General features: G+C 33.1%; 1 protein-coding gene across 3 annotated transcripts; it reads left to right on the top strand.

The window, feature by feature from the left end:
• The first annotated feature begins 10,230 nt into the window (after window positions 1–10,230).
• LOC113691675 (uncharacterized) lies at window positions 10,231–20,330 on the top strand. Of its 3 annotated transcripts, none has more exons than XM_027209929.2 (15): window positions 10,231–10,457; window positions 10,609–10,642; window positions 10,774–10,995; window positions 11,140–11,276; window positions 11,392–11,541; window positions 13,627–13,728; window positions 14,893–15,057; window positions 15,190–15,300; window positions 15,463–15,560; window positions 16,214–16,337; window positions 16,982–17,071; window positions 17,322–17,366; window positions 17,720–18,040; window positions 18,939–19,149; window positions 20,072–20,330. In XM_027209929.2, exons 1-14 carry the CDS (start codon window positions 10,410–10,412, stop codon window positions 18,963–18,965), a joined length of 1,674 nt encoding a protein of 557 aa, XP_027065730.1. In that variant the 5' UTR covers window positions 10,231–10,409; the 3' UTR covers window positions 18,966–19,149; window positions 20,072–20,330. The 3 variants fall into 3 exon arrangements, with proteins under 3 accessions (XP_027065730.1, XP_071909083.1, XP_027065733.1); XM_072052982.1 differs by having other exon boundaries at window positions 10,560–10,642; XM_027209932.2 differs by lacking the exon at window positions 10,609–10,642 and having other exon boundaries at window positions 10,232–10,457.
• Window positions 20,331–21,174: the final 844 nt, after the last annotated feature.

The following is a 21,174-nucleotide window of genomic DNA, read 5'->3' as shown; positions in this document are numbered from 1 at the left end:
AGTTTATGAAATCTCAATCAATACGTAATTGACATTTTCTATACTTCTCTGAGTGAATTTTATTAAAGCTTGTTGTATCCTAGGAATTTTATAGGTGGTTGTCATTACAATTTTTATAGCTGGCTATATTGACAAAATATATATATATATATGCTCAGATAAATCAGGGTGAAAATTCGATAAAACATGCTTTGTAGTTACACAATTTTTATAAGTGGTTATATCGATGAGACACGCTTAGATAAGTCGGGACAAAATTTGATTAGTGGTAGTTTTGGCAACGCATAATAAGGTAACTCGGACAAAAGCTAGTTTTTGTTAGGGTAAAAAAATGAAAGTCTAAAATATGAAAAAAAAAAAAATTTTGTTTATATCAAAACCAAGAGTACTCCTACTTCTGCACACTACTAGCCATTGAAGCACACTCAATATCTGTACAACTCGCAAAGTTGTTAAACTTATGAAACGCTGAAAACAAGTCAAGCGTACGCTCATTTGGATTAATATGCGCTTCCAACATGCTTTAGATAATCCTGTCCTGAGATATATATGCGACTGCAGACAAAATCGCGTAAGAAAAGGAATCGTCTTAATGGCCAATTTGGGTCCTTGAATGAATCAGACATGTTGGCTACGGCTATAGCATATTAAGGCAAAAGACAAAGGGACATTAATTAATTAGAACAATACGTTAATGGGTCGGTTTAGTTTACTTTACTTTACTTATTGATGAATTTCATATATATAATTACTTGAGCAAGGAAAGCTCAAACGTACCAACCGAGCCAAGCCATCATCACAATTCAACAATACTCTTCTGGTATTGGAAAATGCAAATTCCACTTCCAACATGCCTTCCGTCCGTGGTTTTGTTCCTCTGGTGTTTCTTTTCAATTTTTTTTAGCCTCTTTTCACAAATGGATATTGCCTGAAGAGGAATTTTCTTGTCATCGACTATAATCTTTAATTATTTTGAGCTAGGGATACTTCCAATTGAGTACTTTGCTTCAACGGAAGGAGAACTTCAAAAAACAAATTTTTTTTTTGGGTTTAAAGTAATTAATGGGAATTTTGAAATGAAAATCTATGTCTGTGGAGTAACGAATAAGAGAATGTTAGCATCAAATTAATTGTATGCAATAGAACGAACATGCAAAGTAGAGAGGAAATTGCAATCTCTTTTATGTCCCAACTAAATCGTTTATGTTATGAAATAACAAAAATGTGGATGTCCCTTTGTATTCCCAAGAGAATTAATTCATGATTTTATGGCTACTTATGTATAGAAGTTACAATCCATTAATCTATTCATGTAGTGGAGAAACCGTTTCATAGGTTTCTTCATATTATTGTAGTAGTGGATGTTTAATAGGATTTATGTACCTTTAATCTTGTAGTGCCTATATATAGAGGTACATTGAAACCCTTTGATAGGACTTTTGGATCTTGTTAGAATATAAGGATATCATTCTCCCTTTCTCTATTCCTTTCTCTAATACTTCTTCAATTCCTATTGTAATATTTTATTTTATTAGTTTTATAACACGTTATCAGCACGAGTCTCTATTTTTGAGCAAAAGGTGAAAACGGAGCCTCTACCGTGAACAAAAGTGAAACACAAGGTTTTGCCAAAATTCTGCCCGTATTTCTTCAAGTAATTTCTGAGGTAAATCTCTGACCCACAAACTTATGTCAATTTCTTACGGCTAACATTTGAATTATCACAAAAAATACAAGTGCCTATTGCTGAACAATCACTAAACACAAACATATACTGTTTGACACCTTTAAGGTAATATTTCTTCTTTTAATTCTATTTATTTACATTTAGAATTATTTGTTATAAATACTTATATTCTGATGCAACGAGTTTTGGAGATGCTATTATAGAAAATCAATTATATTTGAGGATCTACTTGTCCTTTGAAATATTTAAAGAAAAAGATTCGACCACTTGAAGATGGTTGTTCTTTAACGAAAATATTTGGCCACTAGAAGATGGTCATTATTTCAAAAGCCTGGTATGATAAATTTACCTATGGCTACAAGAACATAATTCTGCAATTTTCAGAATTAATTCTCAGTTGAAATTGTGTTGAGAAAATTTTACTCATAAGATATATTGAAAATGATATTCTCCACAATTGATTCCTCTAATATGCTCCTGTAGTAGCAATATTAAGAGAAATTTTGAGAAGTATTTTGTACTTATTGCATGCTAATTCTAGTCCATTCCCAGAAGTGAATGTGACTAAATTTCAATTTAATAGTTATGGTTGATACCATGACTATGATTTTGGTAAATATATATTTTACCATGACAAGAGAAAAAGTTACCACTTGAAGTGGGATAATAATGATAAGGACAAGAAAATAAAAATCTTGAAGATAAATGTCCCGAAGTACATTTGACGAATCAAAATTATAATATCATCTTCACATGGTCAATTTCTTTAAACACCCCGAAGGTGTATGTTGATTGATTTAATTTATGATAGTAATTGACTTTTCTTCCCGAAGAAGAAATAGATGTTAAACATTTGGGATCAAAGGATTATAGTGATGATATTTGTCCCATAAAATTATGGTGATAATGATATGTATTTCATTAATAAGTGTTACTATATACACTATTTTTCAACAAAAGAGACAAACACAATTAGTGTTAGTGCTTAAGTGATTGAAAGCTCCAGAAGAGCCACTACTATATTTCTCCCTGTAAGAAAAAAGTTTATCATGAATAAAGTACTACTTTTTACCATGTTTCGAAAAATTTATTGAATTTGAATATCCATCGAAACGGATATCAAATTGAGACACTAAATGAGACAATAATTGAGATCATGTTTAGAAATCAAGTGAGATAAAGGTTAATTATATCATAATAACCATTCGAGAGAGAAATGGTTATCGATATAGTTGTCTTCATTCTCATTTGATTTATAATTATCACCTGCAGTAAACCAGAAGTTTACTGATCCCAATGGATATATGATTTGACAAAAGTGAGAATATTTGAGAGCCGACAAGTATTTATACATACCCCTTTATATTATATATGGCTCCAAAAGAAATTTAGAATTTATGTCGGGTATGAATCACTTTTTATGATTAAATATCGTAAAATATTTGATGAGTGATCTATTAAATGATTTATTTATTCTGATGAGTTACGATTCCCAACATTAGGGGGAGGAAGAAATCAACCGAAAGGAAATCATCTGAAAAATTGGATTTCCTCGATCCTCATACAAAATAATGTGAACGAGAAATTCAAGAAATTATTCATTTGCAGAAAACTACAAACCAATTGTCAAATATATTATCGACTCCAGAAGAGTCATTAAATCAACTATTCCTGCAGGAAATACTCTCATTAAAATTGATGTCCCTGAAGGACATGCACAAGTGCTACAAATAAATTTAAGGCCGGCCTACCTAAATAAGATATAAATTGATTTCAAATATCTCCGGAGATTAAATGTCATGACAAAATTCAACCTCTTGAAGAGGTTGCTCCTGAAGAGCCAACTTATGAAGAGAATGAAATCATAAAAAAAAATTTAATTGGAGCCTAATAAAATGTAGCACTTGATATTATAGAAGTTGATGGGGATCATGAATCTAGATCGGTTGATGAATGTCGGTATAGAAATGATTGAAAAAATGGAAAGATGCGATTCAATTTGAATTGGACTCACTGGCTACAAGAAAAGTTTTTGGACTTGTAGTCCAAACACCTAAAGGTGTAAAGCTAGTAGCTAAAGGATTTTCACAAAGGCTTGAATTTGATTATGATGAAACGTATTCACCTGTAGTGGATGCTATCACATTTAGATATCTTATAAGTTTTGCAATACATGAAAAATTAAATATGCGTCTAATGGACGTTGTCACTGCATATTTATACGGAAATCTTGAAAATGATATTTATATGAGAATTCTCGAAGGATTCAACATGCCTGAAGCATGCAAATTAACTTCTAAAAATATTTATTCTATTAAATTATAAAAGTCTCTGTATGGGTTCAAACAATCTGGACGTATGTGGTATAACCGTTTCAATGAATGTCTGACAAAAGAAAGTTATACCAATGATCCAATATGTCCATGTGTTTTTATTAAGAAAAATGGATCAAATTTTGTGATAATTGCTGTATATGTTGATGATTTAAATTTGATTGGAACTCCTGAAGAGATTCAAAATAATGTTGAATATTTGAAGAAGGATTTTGAGATCAAGAATTTTGAAAAAACAAAATTCTACCTTGATTTACAAATTGAGCATTTGAAAAGTGAAATTTTTGTCTACCAAACTGCTTATACCCGGAAGGTATTAAAGTAGTTTTATATGAATAAGGCACATATATTAAATATTCCAATGGTCATCGGATCATTGGATCCTAATAAGGATCGTTTTAGATCGCGAAAGGAAGATGAAGAGATACTTGGTCCTGAAGTACCATATTTCAGTGCAATTGGCAAAGAATATTGGAATGTGACGATTAAAAGATTTCAAATGATATTTGCATCAGGGGGAGAAATTATTACACAAGAATAGTGTACTCTTTTTCCTTCACTAGGGTTTTTGGTCCCACTGGGTTTTTCCCTAGTAAGGTTTTAACGAGGCATATTCTTTGTGTAATGGACATCCAAGGGGGAGTGTTATGAAATAACAAAAATGTGGATGTCCCTTTGTATTCCCAAGAGGATTAATTCATGATTTTATGGCTACTTATGTATAGAAGTTACAATCCATTAATCTATTCATGTAGTGGAGAAACCGTTTCATAGGTTTATTCATATTATTGTAGTAGTGGATGTTTAATAGGATTTATGTACCTTTAATCTTGTAGTGCCTATATATAGAGGTACATTGAAAGCCTTTGATAGGACTTTTGGATCTTGTTAGAATATAAGGATATCACTCTCCCTTTCTCTATTCCTTTCTCTAATACTTCTTCAGTTCCTATTGTAATATTTTATTTTATTAGTTTTATAACAGTTTACATCAATCAAAATACTAAAAGAGCAATTTGATTAGTAACTCTGAGCATAACTAAGTGACATTTCATTTGTGTTCTTCTTGGGTCAAATTCTCTTTCTTAAAGAGATATTTTCCACTCTAATTTATCTTGCATCACAAATAAGGAATTCGAGACGAAAGAGTTGCAAGAAATTGCGAATCCGCTCAACGTCGTCATAGATAGTTTCGATTAAAAACTACGGATATGGCATATGCAAAACGAAACAATTTAAAACAAAATACTATCCTAACATTCATTACACGGGATAATATCAGAAACCTCCCCTGAGGTTTCTTGAAATATCACTAAGCTCCCCCCACATTTGGAAAATCTCCCTTACCACCCCTCAAGTGATTGTGGGGTCAGAAGTCACTAGTTGACTTCATCAGTTGCCAATAATACCCTTGTTTCTCTTCTGTTACCTTATTCAGCTGATAAAAGGAAAAAAAATTTGAAGTAAAGAGATTAAAACAATTAAATATTTTACTCTTAAAGATTTTTGTGGACATTTTACTCTAAAACATTCAAATTATAATAAATCTATAAATATTTTTAAGTAAAATTCAAAAAGTGTTACAATAATTTCTTATGAAAAAAACTAGTAGATTATCTATTTAACATAAATTAAATATTTTTTTTAAAAAAAATATCCCATAAAGTACCAACTCTTTATGGCTTTTCTCTATTACATGAACCAAGTACCAGGTTTTTATGGGTATTTTATTCTGAATCATTTAATTTATGTTAAATACATAAATATTTGCAAATAAAATTCAAAAGCCATTACATAAATATTTTTACAGAGATAGCAGTAACCTCCCTTAAATATAAATGAAGTATTTGAAAGTAAAAAAAAAAATTGTCCATAACATACCAGTTCTTTACGAGTTTTTTCCATTATATGAATAAAGTACTAGCTATTTATGAGCATTTTACTTTGAATCATTTCATTTATATTAAATATATAAATGTTTATAAGTGAAATTCAAAAAATGTTACACTAATATTATTACGAAAGGGAAACTAGTAGATTTTATATTTAACATAAATTAAATACGTGAAAGTAAATAAAGAAATTATACACTTTTTACTAGCTCTTTAAGGGTTTCTTCTATTATATGAATAAAGTACTAGTTATTTATAGGCATTTTACTCTGAATCATATAATTTATGTTAAATACATAAATATTTGTAAGTAAAATTAAAAAAGTGATACACTAATATTTTTACGAAAGGAAAACTAGTAGGTTTTGTATTTAACATAAATTAAATACGTGAAAGTAAAAAAAAAAAAAAGAAAGAAATTGCCCATAACATATCAGCTCTTTATGGGTTTCCTCTATTACTCGAACAAAGTAATAGCTATTTATGAACATTTTATTTTGAATCATTTAATTTATATTAAATATACAAATGGTTGTAAGTAAAATTCAAAAAGTATTACACTCATATTTTTACAAAAGGGAAACTGGTAAGTATTATATTTAACATAAATTAATTATGTGAAAGTAATACTCGCAGATAATTTAATTAGTTTAATTAGTTACTTAATTAAATGCATCCATTTCATAAACCATGAAGGATGAGTTTAATTAGTTTAATTGTATGAGTGTCCTAGTTAAAGGATGAACTAGCCATTTCTTTGCCCAATTACCTCCCTATCTGCGCAGCTATTTCAAGCGGTAGTTTCACCTTTTAAAGAAGAAACTGGAAGCTCTCAAAGTAGCCGTTGCATGTCCAACGGTCATGCAACAATGCTCATGCCAGAAAAATACTCTCCAATTCACATTTTCCACCTATTGCAACTTTCTTATGTCACTGTATCAGTCAACCTAAGAGTATGAAGGGAACTAAAATACTCCCCCTCCTCCAAAATGCATTTTCTATTGTTACTTTTGCTTAGAGGGGCTGACATTGTTAAGAAAATGTCAATTCAAAGGGTGGTAAGAGAGATTTCCAAAATGTGGGGGGAGCTTAGTGATATTTCAAGAAACCTCAGGGGAGGTTTCTGATATTATCCCTTCATTACACACAAAGGTGTTACTTCGGATACATATTCAACTTAATCGAGCACAAAATTATAACATATATAGGACGTAGAATATTTAGACCCCAAAAAAATACTACTACGTACCCAAAAAAGAAAAAGAAAGCCAATATATTTTTGTAATTCTTTATTTACTCCAGAACATTAGTATGAAAAATAGATAATATTGGCATTTAATAAACAAAAAAACTACTAATTAAATTGGAACAAAATAAAAAACCTAAGTAGTTTCATATTTAGTGTCTTGCTCCTGTACGTTTACGAGGTGTTTGATAAAACTAAAAACTAAAGTCTGAAATTTGAAAATTGAAACTTAATTGTTGATGTCCTAATTTGCTATATCCATATAGTAAAATTCGTATGATAACCAGCTTAATGCGAGAATTAAAATATGTTATTTCATGTGTATTATATAGCTGAATAGTAATATCATGTTTTATTTTTATATTGTATTAATTTTATAAACCACATGCTAATATGAAAAGTGTGCATTGTGCGTGTGTGAGAGAGAGAGAGAGAGAGAGAGAGAGAGAGAGAGAGAGAGAGGGAGTGTGTGTGTGTGTGTGTGTGTGTTTTAATGTGAACAGATGTGTATTTGAGAGAAGAAAAATATATATTTTGTGTCTTTGGCAAAAAAATTGTGTTTAAAAGTGCATGCTATAAAATAGAATACATGTAGAGGGAATTCAAAACCAAAACCTCTAATTCACACCCATCTATTGGAAAATTGAAAAAAAAAAAAGAACATGTGAAAGAGAAAATGCATGTGTGTGAGAGAGTGTGTGTATGTATGAAGTGTGTTTGAAGGAAAGAGTGTGTGTGTGAGTACAATGTATAAGAGAGGCTGTACAGTTGTGCTTGGGCGAGAGTGAGAAAATATGTGAATATGTATGAAATTGTGTGGGTTGTAAGTGCGTGCGCGTCGGCGTGTGTGTAAGGCCCTATTTGATATTCCGGTTCAAAATTTTAATAAGTTCAGATCTTAAGATATTCAAACACGTTTGATAGTTAAAAATAGAACATTCATTTAAATTAATTAAATAGCATTAAATTTTCTATACAAGACTTAGGGTCTGTTTGATAACATAAAAAAGTGTTGAATCTGAATTTTTTCAGACATTCAGATGTTTTGAGTGTTTGATAAATGAAAATTTATTTGCTGAACTTGTTAAGCAGTGCTGAACCTGTGTGTATTTTTTTCAGCACAAGAATCCTAACTGAATGCTTAATTCTGATAAGAATCAATAGAATTATTTCAGCTATCTTATCTTATCTACCAAATCTATCCTTGTTTGTTAATTATGTTCATAATTCTTATCTAATTAAACAACATAATATTCTCGATCTAACGATTTTTAGTTTCTCTTTTCTCTCTTTTTAATGACTTTTATATATTCTTCATACTCTTCATATAATATATTTAATCTTTTATATTAATTTGATTTAAAAATAAATATTGTCATTTTCATACCTAACAATTTTAAACTAATTAAATCATATATTCTATTTCTTTTTTGAATGAAAGGATATAAGGGCAAAATTGTCAAATTAAACTTATTAAGCATTCAGTTATAAATATTTATCAAACAGTATAAATAGGTTTAGAATTAAAATTCAGACATTCATATATTTTTTTCAGTGCTTAAAATTCAGTAAATTAATTATTTCAGTATTCAGATTTCAGAATTCAAACTTCAGAATTCAGATTCAGTTTTATCAAACGGAACCTTACTCTAACAAAATAAGTGATAATCTATTTACTAATTACGTTATATAATATACATCCAAATGCATCATATTTAGTAGTTAACAAATTAGTAACTTAATAATTTCAAATTTTAGATTTCCAATTTCAATTTTAGACTTACAAGACTCTGGCTTAAGACACGTAGAGCTCCGATCCATAGCATCACAAAAGGCCCATCAACGCCGGCCCAACTTCATTATAAAAGGAAAGTGCGTTTAAGTTCTATTCCCTTGTAGAATTCTATGCTTAGAGAGTTCATCCCTTTAGATTTTATTATTCTATAAAAATACTTAGGCCATATTTGGATTGCTACTTCCTACTGAAAAGTTGTAATGTTTTTCATAAATAGATTTTTCAATTACCATTTTACCTAACATCAATTAAATCACTATAATACATTTTTCTACCAAAACTTCAAAAAATAACAATCCAAATAAGACCTTAAGTATCCGAACTTCTCATCGGGGATAATGGCCACCCCTTTATACAAATTAACATTGGAGTTTCATCAAATATTAACTTCTGTGGACGTTGAGCCATTTTTGGCATTTTCAAGAAATATTTTCGTCTCGCTTTTGTAGGGATTCAATCTTCATTTGTCTATTTTTGGAAATGTATATTGTTTTTATTGAATTTTGAAGCCACCAACCCCTAATAGTGACAATTATTACCCTCTCATAAAGTGTGTGGTAGTGGTGATGCAACTTGAATTTCCTAGCAGCCCCGTCCATCCTTGAAGGACCAAATTGTCCCAAAAATATTTCTTTGATAGCTATGTTGTTTTATTCTTTCAAAAATTATCTAGATTAGGGGTGTCCATGAGTTTAGTTCAATTAAATAGTTCACATATTTACTCGGTCAAAGTTCGATGTCGAACTTGCATTAACTGATTTCGAGCTAAAATTCGAGTAGCTCCAATTCAAAACTAATATGTGAAACCTGAATCCTTGTTGAACTTAATTGAGCTATATATATATATATATACATTCTTATTATTAGATAAAAGGTTTGTTTGGATTGTGAAATATTTGAGATATTTTTACTGTAGCACTTTTTATGATGTGATGTATGTGAGATAAAAAGGTAATTGGGAAGATAAAAAGATGCGTTGGAAATTGTAATGATGATGTAAGCAGATATAATTTGGCAAATAATTCACAATCCAAACAAAGCCATCCTTTGATTAACATTATACAAAATATAAACTTGTATTTCCTTAAACTGGATTCCGTTGACCATGAAAAAATATTAGAATCTGGTCATTGTCAGATTTAAAATTCAAATTTGCTGCACTGACGCCCACTCCACCCCGTAATTGGGTCATTTGCTCGCGTGGTACTTGGCATTGCAGCATCAAAATAATCATACGAGTCACTTGTGCGCCATACCATTTTGTCATAGCTGTAGACTTGTAGCACGGGTCATTTGCAAGGTTGCATATCAAAATAATCATGGTGCGCGTAAGACTTGTGCACCGTACCATTTTGTCATAGCTGTAGACTTGTAGCCCCGTTCAAATTCAGCAGCCTGTCGTATAAGTTACTAAAATCTTCTCCTAAAATTCCCCATCTCCGCAACACTCCTGACAATGGCAGCTTCTCTCCGCAAGCTAATTCCTTTCCTGCACTGTACTCAGGTATACTACTTCCCCTCTATAAACGGATAGCAATACTATGTTTCTGTATAGATATACGTATGAAGCTTGAATGCTAATCAGAACAAATTGAATGCTCTGTAGTATGGTATTTAATCAGCATGCTTAACGGAAAATGGATTTTAATTCGCAGAGTTGCAGGATTTTCGATTCCGGACTTCGAGAATGTCAGCTCATCTTACCTAGTCTTTTTGTACACTTTATTTTTCGCAGCATATTTCTTTTCAGTATTTCTTTTGTCCTTGTATATGTGTGTAGTGTTGTACATGATTAAAGCCGCTGTTATTGGATTTATTAGGTGTCAGAGGAGGCAATTTTTGTAGGTATTATGTGACGAATGTAATGTCGTCAAAGGAGAGATTGCTGAAATTAGAAGAGGTAGAAAATCAAGTGAAAACTGCAAATGATCAGATTTCCGAGGACGAAATAGAGAAAATTAGGCGCGAATTCAATGGTGCCAAACAGAGGTTTCTCAAAGTTCCTGATGCAGTGAAGCAAATGCCCAAAATGAATCCTGAAGGTCTTGTTTTTGTTTCCTTCTTTATTTATCATTTGTTGTATTTTCCCCGTGCTCTTGTTTTTTTTGGTGATGAGATTGTTGTAGCTTTTGGTTTTTGGTATATGTAATGATGTTAAAGTAGTGATTTTTGTGCTGAAATTTTAGGTATATATGTAAATAAGAACCTGAGACTGGACAATATACAAGTTTATGGATTTGATTACGACTATACTTTGGCGCATTACTCTGGTAATGTGCAGAGTTTGATATACAACCTTGCCAAAGAGCACTTAGTCAATGAGGTCTGCTTTGAACTGAACTAAGTTCTTGTTCTTGTTTTGCCATTACAAATTATTTCTATTATAAATGAGAAGACTCAAAAATTGTGTTAATATTCTTCTTTGTTGGTTTTTTCAGTTCAAGTATCCAGAGAGTTGCTTGGACTTTAAATATGATCATTCATTTCCGATTAGAGGCTTATACTATGACAAGTCGAAGGGGTGTCTAATGAAGTTGGATTTTTTTGGGTCAATTGAGCCTGATGGATGCTACTATGGCAGGCGCAAGGTAGCATCTTTTAACTTCCTTCTCTTTCAATATTTTCTTTGTTGTTTAACTTTTTGGAAAACTAAATGTGTTTGGACACAGAGGTTTCCTTTTCTGTAATCCGGCTGCTAGTTAAATTTTTTTTTTGTGAGTACTACTTGTAAAGCTGAAAAGAAGGGTGAGTGGAAAGATCTATCTATGGTTTGTTCTGCTGTTTGTTACATTGATATTCTTTACTTTCATTAAGAATTGTCTGTATCAAACAAGATGACGTGTGTTTATACTCGAATTTTCCTGAAGTTACCTCAGAAGATAATTTGAACATTTTGAAGCTATATTCTATTGCTTCTCTTTTGAAAGAACAATTAACTAGCATCTAAAATAGAATACTGTGGCTAGTACTTTGAGTTTCTCCTGCATGAACTGCTGAATGCTGAATTGCATATTTGAACAAATAATGTTATGACTAATGACTAGATAAAGCTCCACGTTGCATCACCTGACAACTCAAAAAATACCTTCAATTTAGATGTTAGCATTGCTGATACAAGAAAATCAGTCTTTAACATGATCAATTCAACCAAATTTGTGTGAATGAGAGAGAATTATTGTCTTAATAGAATATCTGTGTTGAAGACAGTTTTATCTCTTAAACAAAGGATATATGTCTGTAATGTTGAGTAAAAAAAAAAAGTGCAATTAATATTATGACCAATTTTAATAATCTTTTCAGGGGAACTATAGTGTCTTAAGATCTAATTAGTGCTTGTTTCTTTTTAATATTTACATTTGCCATGACAGGACTTAGGTTTTTGAAGATTTAGGAAAAAGTTTGGTTTGGGATTGCCAAATCGGATAAATAAGAAGTATAGCACTTCCACTTAATTATCCTTCTGATAAGAATGTGAAGTGGTTCTATATTGAACTATAGAAAGAGATTCTTCAAGCCCTGAACAAATCTAAGTTTGGAAATTGGTTAACATTACCAAGAACCAAAAAAAGGCAGGGAAAAGCAAGATATATCCTAGTTTTTAACATCAATGGCTTAGATTATTCCCCTATGTATTAACTGAAGGTTAAGTTTTCTGGGATGTAAGAAAATTATAGCAGTCTCTACACTTTAGTTACTTAACAGCCTAACAGAGATATGAAAGACTTCATACAATTTATTGTTGTAGTCACCTCAAAGTTATGCTTCCTATGTAACGTACAGCAAGATTTAAAAGAGAGAGCAATAATTTAGTCAAGCACAATCTTCCAATTAAGCAAGGTTAAAGCCCTTCAAGCAGCCACCAAGTATCTATTTTTTTCCTCAATTGCTTCAGTATTAACCACTATGGTACTGAAACTGAAGTGCAACACAGAATCTGATTATTGCAGTTTTAATGCGGTGGTTCTTCTTCATGGCAAAGACATGTAGCTCTTATCTTTTGATTTCTAGAATATAACATATCTTGTCAAGACTTATTCTGCTTTAGAGTCTGGCTTTGAAAGGAAAGAATTAGAACAATGGCATTTCATTGAACAGTGTTTCTACAGATGGCGTAGACAAGTAGAATGTGTTCCGGAGATACCATATAGAGAGAGATACACATAGCAATTCTTGATGTTCAAGGAATTTTCATTGATTGTTTATGCAAACCAGACAAGTACCTTCTACGATAGCCTGTTGCGTCCTAGTATCTGAAAGAAAGTGCTAATGCTGGAAGTTGTGAGTTTGATGATAAAAGACAAGTCCTATTCATGTTGAAAGATATTTATATAAATGACATCTTGGTGTAAAAACTTCCAGCTCTTAGGAATCAAAAGGATGTTAACTGCAACTTGGTGATAAATTGAATACTGTTTCATTTTTATCTAAACTACATTCATGAGCTGCAGTATCACCAGGTCATCATGGATTTTTGCTTCTTTTATGTTGGGTGCTTCGTCATGTTTTGTCAACAAAAATTTTCAAAGATTACTTCATTAATGATACTGGGAATAGGTTGACTTTCAATTAGCTCAAGACTGATGACATGTTAGTTGAATTACTGAAGTTAATCTAGATAAAATGGGAGTGTATCCTTAAATTTATTTCCCGTTATTTTGTTTTCAAAAATACAGCTGAGCCAACAGGAAATAGAACAAATTTATGGTACCAAATATATTGGCCGTGATCAAGCACAAAGACTCGTCTGCTTGATGGATTTCTTCTGCTTTAGTGAGGTATGTTTTATACCTGCCTGATTAGATATATCCGTATTGTTTCAGTGAGATGATTCTTATTCCTTTGTTTGTCCTATCTTTAATAAGTTTGTTGATGTGGACTTTCCGCAGGCATGAATAAGATGATAATCTGGTGGATCTAAGTAGCTTTAATGATTTTAGTTGTCTTTGTATTGCCACTATATGTAATCCAGACAATTTTTTTGATGTGGACTTTGTGCAGGCATGAATTAGATGATAATCTGGTGGATCTAAGTATCTTCAATGATTTTAATGTCTTTGTACTACCACTATATGCAAAGAATCTAATGTATATATGTGTCCCGTTTGCATAGAAAGCATTTGGGCTTCAGCACATGATATTGGGATACTTTTAATTGGCTACGGACAGCATAATTTCTTTAAAAGAGACGTATTTTTGCACACGTTGGGTAAATGTGAGAAAAAAACATTAATTTGTATATTATGTACCATCTTAAAGAATGATAATTTATAAATGTAGGTTAGTAACCGGAGGAACTTACATATTCTCGGTCATGAGTCAATGCAAAAAGTCATATATACATATTTAGGCTGGACTCCTATCACATTGTTCATCATCAATGCAGATGACATTGCTAAATAGCTTTCTCTCTAATTGAGCAATTTTTCCCAATTATAGCTTCAATAACTTTATTGGTTACAGATGAATTTGTGGTTGCAGTTGTCCTTATCATACTTTTTGTTCACTGATGAGAAAGTTGCATTCTGATTTTTTTCCCTTTATAACTACTATTTCCAGTTTAATGTCCTTTTATATAAGATTTTGTTTCCTTCGGTATCTCTTGAAACATGTTTACTGCAGAAGCACAGAAATGATGTATTAGGGTTATGCTGTCTGCTCTACCACTCTTTTGTGTAATATTACCGAACCAACAAACAATGAAATAACCCAAACCAAAGCAAATCCAAAAGCTGCATCAGGAAAAACTTAAAAGGTTAACAAATTTCTTACATACAAAAAGATATAAGAATTTCCTACCCTATATGTGTGTATAGGGCACACTTTTAGCATTTGATCTGACTGCTTAGGTGCATTTGAACTTCTAGCAACCATTTATTGGTTTAGTTCCAAATAACCAATTGTTTTTGCAATATATAAGGTTCCTCTTTTATAATCTGTAGGCATGCCTTATTGCTGATATTGTGCAACACTTTGTTGACGCAAAACTGGAATTTGATGCTTGTTATGTCTATGAAGATGTAAATCGGGCCATTCAGCATGTTCACCTCAGTGGCTTGGTTCATAGGAGAATCCTTTCTGATCCCCATCGGTACCTTGTCAAGAATGTAAGTTCATCTAATTCTTTTCAATTTCATTTTGTACAGATTTGGTTTGATTGTTGGCTCATGTTTTCATGTCATTTATGATTGAGATCCCTACTCTACCAAATTTGTTACCTGTTCTTCCTTGGGTTATAGGGTCAGTTATTGTGCTTTCTAAGGATGCTTAGGGAGAAAGGGAAGAAACTTTTCTTGTTGACAAACTCCCCTTATTTCTTCGTTGATGGTGGAATGCGGTTTTTGTTGCAGGTATCAAACAAATTAGCATCTGAAGTTTTAGCTTCCTTGAATTTTTATATGTAGATTATTGTGTTCTACCTTCAAGTAGTAGGTATTTTTTTGTTCATCTTTGGTTAACAAACTTATATGGTCTTCTTCAGTTCTTAAATATTTCTTTTATTTGTCCATTAGGAGTCACTGGGTCAACAAGATTCCTGGAGGGAGCTTTTTGATGTCGTGATTGCTAAAGCTAACAAGCCAGAGTTCTATACTTCAGAACATCCATTTCGGTTTGTCTCCTAAAGCCTAGCTTGATAGTTTTAAGAGGATAAATCAGTGTGGAATCCTCGCACACTGGCAAGTTTTGGACGAGAGAGCAAAAGCATGCTTGACCATTGAACTTTTCCCATTGTTGTAAAGTTTACAACATTATACTGTTTGGCGGTTCAAATAGCCAATTAATTCTTGAAACACTAAAATTTTACCCGAAAAATCCGTTTGTTGTATTATTTTCGTCTGAATTCGTAGGCAGCATTAATGGAATAATTTGAACTTTAAATTTTGTAAGCTTATTTATCTTAAGCTGGCAGAACTTTATGGTGGGAAAAGTTTAATGGTCTCGTAGGTCTCTTGTCCTCTCAGAAGGCTAGGCTTATGTATTCTTGGGCAAACCAGGCAATTTGGCTATCTTTGCTTAATGAGGCAATATCCTCCTAAGTTAGAGGGGAACAATTTCGCTTCTGCAACTAGACCTTCCTTCGTTCACCTTAGGAACAAGGAAAATGCTGGTGATTGATTCATCAATAGGATTCATGTTTCAATGATTAGATAATTTAACACCACTCTATTCAATAACTGCTTTGCTTTGTCTCTGTGTGCATGCATATGTGTTGTCTGTTATCTGGCATCCATTTCTGATGTGTGATGTGGGACTCTTTTGTAGCTGTTATGATGTTGAAAAGGACACCGTGGCTTTTTCGAAGGTGGATGCTTTTCTTCCTAATAAAATATATTACCATGGATGCCTCAAATCATTCTTGCAAATTACGCAATGGAAAGGTCCAGAGGTATGCAGTATGTTCTGCTGAAGCTTTATTTTGGTCTGAAATATAGTTTTTGACTGAGAATTTTGTGCAAATAAATCAGTGAAACAAGAATACCTAGAGGATTAAGTCTTTGAATAGGGTCAACAAGAGTAGGTTTCCGGCTAAATACTATATCAGAATTTTATAAACCTTTTAATACTTGCAAAATCTATGTAGGTGATTGTTTATGAATTCTGTGAACCTTCACTTTTGTCTCTTTCTTGAACGTCTCTGACTATATATTTATTCTGTACTCAACACCTACGAGAAATTCATCGGACATTTGTTATTTCATTGCTACTGAAACTAAACAGTTGCAGATAAATCATATTCTGCAAACACACTTGAAATTTCTCCCTGTTACAGGGTATTGGACTCATCTTTACCTGTCTCTAAGGGGATGAAGTCCTAAAGATTTGAGCATTACCATAATCCAACACCCAAGTCCAAATGTTCCAAGAATAAATAAAGGCTAAGAGACATAATGAATTATCTGATTTGCTCTCTGCGTATCCTGCAGCTGGTTTACAATAAACCACCATACTTCTATATTATCTGGCTTCTTTGTAAGTGTACTTTCTCTTGGTTATTAATTTCTAATACCCTCTTCTCTAACACATTTTAAGGTTATATACTATGGGGACCATCTATTCAGTGACCTAAGAGGGCCGTCAAAGGCTGGATGGCATACTGCTGCAATTATCCATGAATTGGGGGTATTGCTTCCATTTCTAATTTTGGCATCTTCAGGTCATTTGCTGGATTTAGGTTATGAATATTGTCACTTGAATGGCAACATTTTTGAAAAATATAGATGAATTGGTAAATGAATGCTATTGTGTTTATGGAATATTTTCCTGTGAAAAGTCTCATAAATCCTTTATGGGTTTGTAGCTTTTTATGAGAAATTTTGTGATTCTCATGATTGGAAATTTAATTTGGATGATTTTGAATCACTTTTTCCAGAATGAGATACGGATACAGAATGATGACAACTACCGTTTTGAACAGGTAACTGAATGAAAGCTCTTCAACTTCAACGTGGAAATATGTATTAGATGTTCTGTTGCTTCATTTGCTTCCGTTACAACTTACAATCTTGCCTGGGCTGATGCCGTGTTAGATGAAAGCCTAAGTTAGATGAGGCAGTAACTGTTCTATTCTTGTTCAATTGGCTTGTTTACTGGTTTCGCCAATATTAAAGAAAAAGTTAGAAGTTCTCTCTGTCTTGGTCCCATCATCCATCAGGTAGTGCAGGCTCAGGCAGTTAGTCCTTACTGTCTGAGAGGGCATCTCTAGACTTCCCTGGGTCTTGTCTCATGAAAATTTGTTGAATTGCTTTTTTTTTTTTGTTCATTGTATAGGCCAAATTTCATATAATACAAGAACTTCTTGGTAAGTTGCACGCTACTGTTGCCAACAATCAGAGAAGTGAAGCATACAGATCACTGCTGGTAGAGCTAAATGAAGAGAGACAGAAGGCACGCTATACAATGAAAAGCATGTTTAATAGTTCGTTTGGTGCGACTTTCCTTAATGACTCTGGTCAAGAATCTTCTTTTGCTTACAACATCCATCAGTATGCAGATGTGTATACCAGTAAACCTGAGAACTTTTTATTCTATCCACCTGACGCGTGGCTTCATGTACCTTATGATATTAAGATCATGCCACACCATGTGAAGGTAATTTTCCTTTTGTGTTATACTGCTCTATTTACTTCTCTTGCACCTTTGGATATGGAATAGCATGTAATATTAGCTATGTATGTATAACCTGTTGTTTGAGATGAAAATGTGTTGCATTTTCAAAGTTAAGTCTACAATCTTTTCCTCCTCCTTGCCGTCCCCAGGCCCCCTTCTCTTTAGATGTCACTTTGACTTCTCTAATATATTTATCTCCATCACTCAATCTGACTGTTGTCTCCTTTGCACTGTTGTGTTTCATTTGAGGATTCTGCTTGTCTTTCAAATAGCAAGAAGTGGGAGTTTGGTACCTATGGAAGTGTGCAGGAGAGTATTTGTGTGTGTTAGCATGTGTATAGATGGATGTGCTGTCTTTGTGAGGATGAAGAAGAAGGAAAAGATGGAGGTTGATTTGTTCACCAAAACTTATCATACCTCAATGAATTTTTGTGGTTCTGTCTCATCAGTTTCAGTTTTTGTCAGCTATGAGCTGTCACTTTTTGGTCAATGGGTGATATCTGTGGCTACAACGTTAATGGTGCTTGATGTAGCTTGTTAAATCTAACGGGGATTGTGGTAGATTGGTCAAATTTCTGGAGATTCAAATGTGGTTGACGTGCATGTAATTCAGGTGTAGACATGAATTGATAGCCAGATTTAGCTGGAACTGATTGTTAATAAGCTGCCCTAATGTTATTGCTTACCTTGCCAACTACATCGATAATTCAATGATGTTTTGCTTTGAGGTCTTGATCTAGTGAATATTTCTTTCTGATTATGCTTGAATTTGCAGTGAATTGTCTTTTTTTCCATCTCCTTAGTATTTTCCTTTTTTTTGGGTAGGTTTCCTTAGTATTTTCTACTTGCTCATCTGGATTATAATGTACTCACTTTTCAGGTCGCATCAAGCTTGTTCAAGACTTAATTCATAGTTCGCTGCTGTTGGATGAAATACAAGCAAAATGGGCCACAGATATCTACCACATGGTTTAACCATGGCCTTTGGCAACTTGCTGCAAGTATGAATAGTCAATTTTTGTTTACTCATCAATTTTGCATGCATTGTTTCCTGAGAGGGGTTAAGCAACAGCAGCATTTGACAACCACATGTAAGTAATAATGCAACCTTATTCTTACACCTATTTCATACTCTTCTCGCGCTAGTAATGAATATGTTTTCTCATCTTGTGAAGTGTATCAAGTAAATCTGCAAGTGCAATCAGCATTTGTCATCACTATCTTTATATGATATAGCTCTTGAGATATTGATATGATTGGAATTAAGTTGTTCTCCAGCATCTAGATAGCATCTTTAGTTCCTGTTTTGTATAGGTAATGACAGGATCTTATTAACCTCTCTTCCTTGACCAGAAAAGAAAAAAGAGTTTCGAGATATACATCCTTTAAGTGGTTCTAATAGTAAATAACAAATTTTGAAAGTTTTGTCAACAAAGTCGAATGCACTCATCCATGCCTTTTATTGAACAAGTCCTCTAATGTAAAATTTAAGGTGTCCCAAGTATGATTGCAGGTAACATAAGGTAAAATGTCCTGGTTTCAGTAAACACATAACAGTCCGTTGTTGAAACTGACAATGAGGGATTATGATTTTCATTCGGCACTGAACTTGGCCCTTTTTTGGCTTCCTAGGTATACATTCTATGGAACAATACACTAATTCTATGGTCTGTCTGTTCCTTTCTAGCACTCTTCGAATCAGGCAGAAGACCAAAGAGACGGCTCTTGATTTTGTTTCAGAACTGAAGAGATACTTTCGTACAATGGTCCTAGTTGATATGAAAGTTTCTGTGATGCTTATTTCTTTCTTTTTATGGATAAACTACGAGGTCTCAATGTTTAAGTTCCGTTGGTCAAACCTATATGACAAACTCAGACTAAGCAAATATCAGTCTTCCTAGTTGACATGTTTCTGTATTTAACCCTTTTTATGGATAACCTATTGTTTTAAGTTCCGTTAGCATACTCTTGTGATATGCTAAAAATATATTGTTTGCAAAATTTCGTGTTCAGGTTGGCTAGAAGGCGCTCATAATAAGGATATTGGTATCCAAGGCTTTGAGTTCGCTGTGGCTGAGTTGCAGTTCTTGGAAGCCACAGTGATGCATCTCTTTTACAAGCTCTCTTATTGTTTTTGTGTACAGTTCCAGTTTTTCTTCTTAGTGAAAATATAGAACTTCTTGTTATAGGTTAGAAAAATAGTTGTAGCTCCAAAAAATTCAGCTTAATTGAAACGTTGTTGCTTTATCTACAAAAAATTTTATACCCTAAATCAGGATTCATGTTGTTGTGGAATTAATTCCTGTTCTTTCTTTCTCTATCTGAATGAGAGAGATCTCAAACTCAAAACGAGACTTCCAAAACCTTGAAAAGGTTAATCAACAAGACTTTTGGCACCCAAAACACCAATTTAGCAGGAGATTTTTTTATTTTTTGTCGGCGGAATTTTCTTGTTGTCTTTAGAATTTTGTACCCAAAACACCAATTTAGCAGGAGATTTTTTTATTTTTTGTCGGCGGAATTTTTCTTGTTGTCTTTAGAATTTTGTTGTCATTCGGAATCTGTTTGGGCCTTTGGGCTAGAGCTGTTAATCGAGCCGAGTCGAGCCGAGTATTTGGCTGCCGAGCTCGACTCGAGTTTAATTCGAGTCGAGCTCGACTCGAGCTCGTTAAGAAAACGAGCTTTAAAATGTGTTCGAACTCGGCTCGTTAAATGTACATGTGCCTCGAGCTCGAGCTCGAGCTCGACTCGTTTATCACAAACGAGTCGAGCTTCACGAGCTCGAGCTCGAGCTCGTGCAAATTAACATTAATAAAAACCTATAATTTTTAATTCATATAATTTTGATTTCTAAAATGACAAATATGCCCTTCATTAACGAGCTCTAACGAGCTACTCGAGTATCAAACGAGCCGAGCTTACTCGGCTCGTTAACTAAACGAGCATGTTTCGAGCTCGAGCTCGACTCGTTAACCAAAATTAACGAGCCGAGCTCGAGCCTTAACGAGCCGAGCTCTAACGAGCTTTCGAGCTACTTGATTGGCTTAACAGCTCTACTTTGGGCACGTTTCAATTTGCATAGGAGGTAAAAATTGGCGTCAAAATTGAAAAGTACG

Source organism: Coffea arabica, chromosome 6c (assembly GCF_036785885.1).
Source record: "Coffea arabica cultivar ET-39 chromosome 6c, Coffea Arabica ET-39 HiFi, whole genome shotgun sequence".
NCBI lineage: Eukaryota > Viridiplantae > Streptophyta > Magnoliopsida > Gentianales > Rubiaceae > Coffea > Coffea arabica.
This window is presented reverse-complemented; position numbering and strand designations above follow the sequence as displayed.

Bases quoted from the DNA above. Each gene is read 5' to 3' on its own strand.
- LOC113691675 (XM_027209929.2), top strand. From the start codon at position 10,410: ATGGCAGCTTCTCTCCGCAAGCTAATTCCTTTCCTGCACTGTACTCAG. The intron at 10,458-10,608 runs GTATACTACTTC...TTTAATTCGCAG, and splicing joins CTTTCCTGCACTGTACTCAG to AGTTGCAGGATTTTCGATTC. The intron at 11,277-11,391 runs GTCTGCTTTGAA...TGGTTTTTTCAG, and splicing joins AAGAGCACTTAGTCAATGAG to TTCAAGTATCCAGAGAGTTG.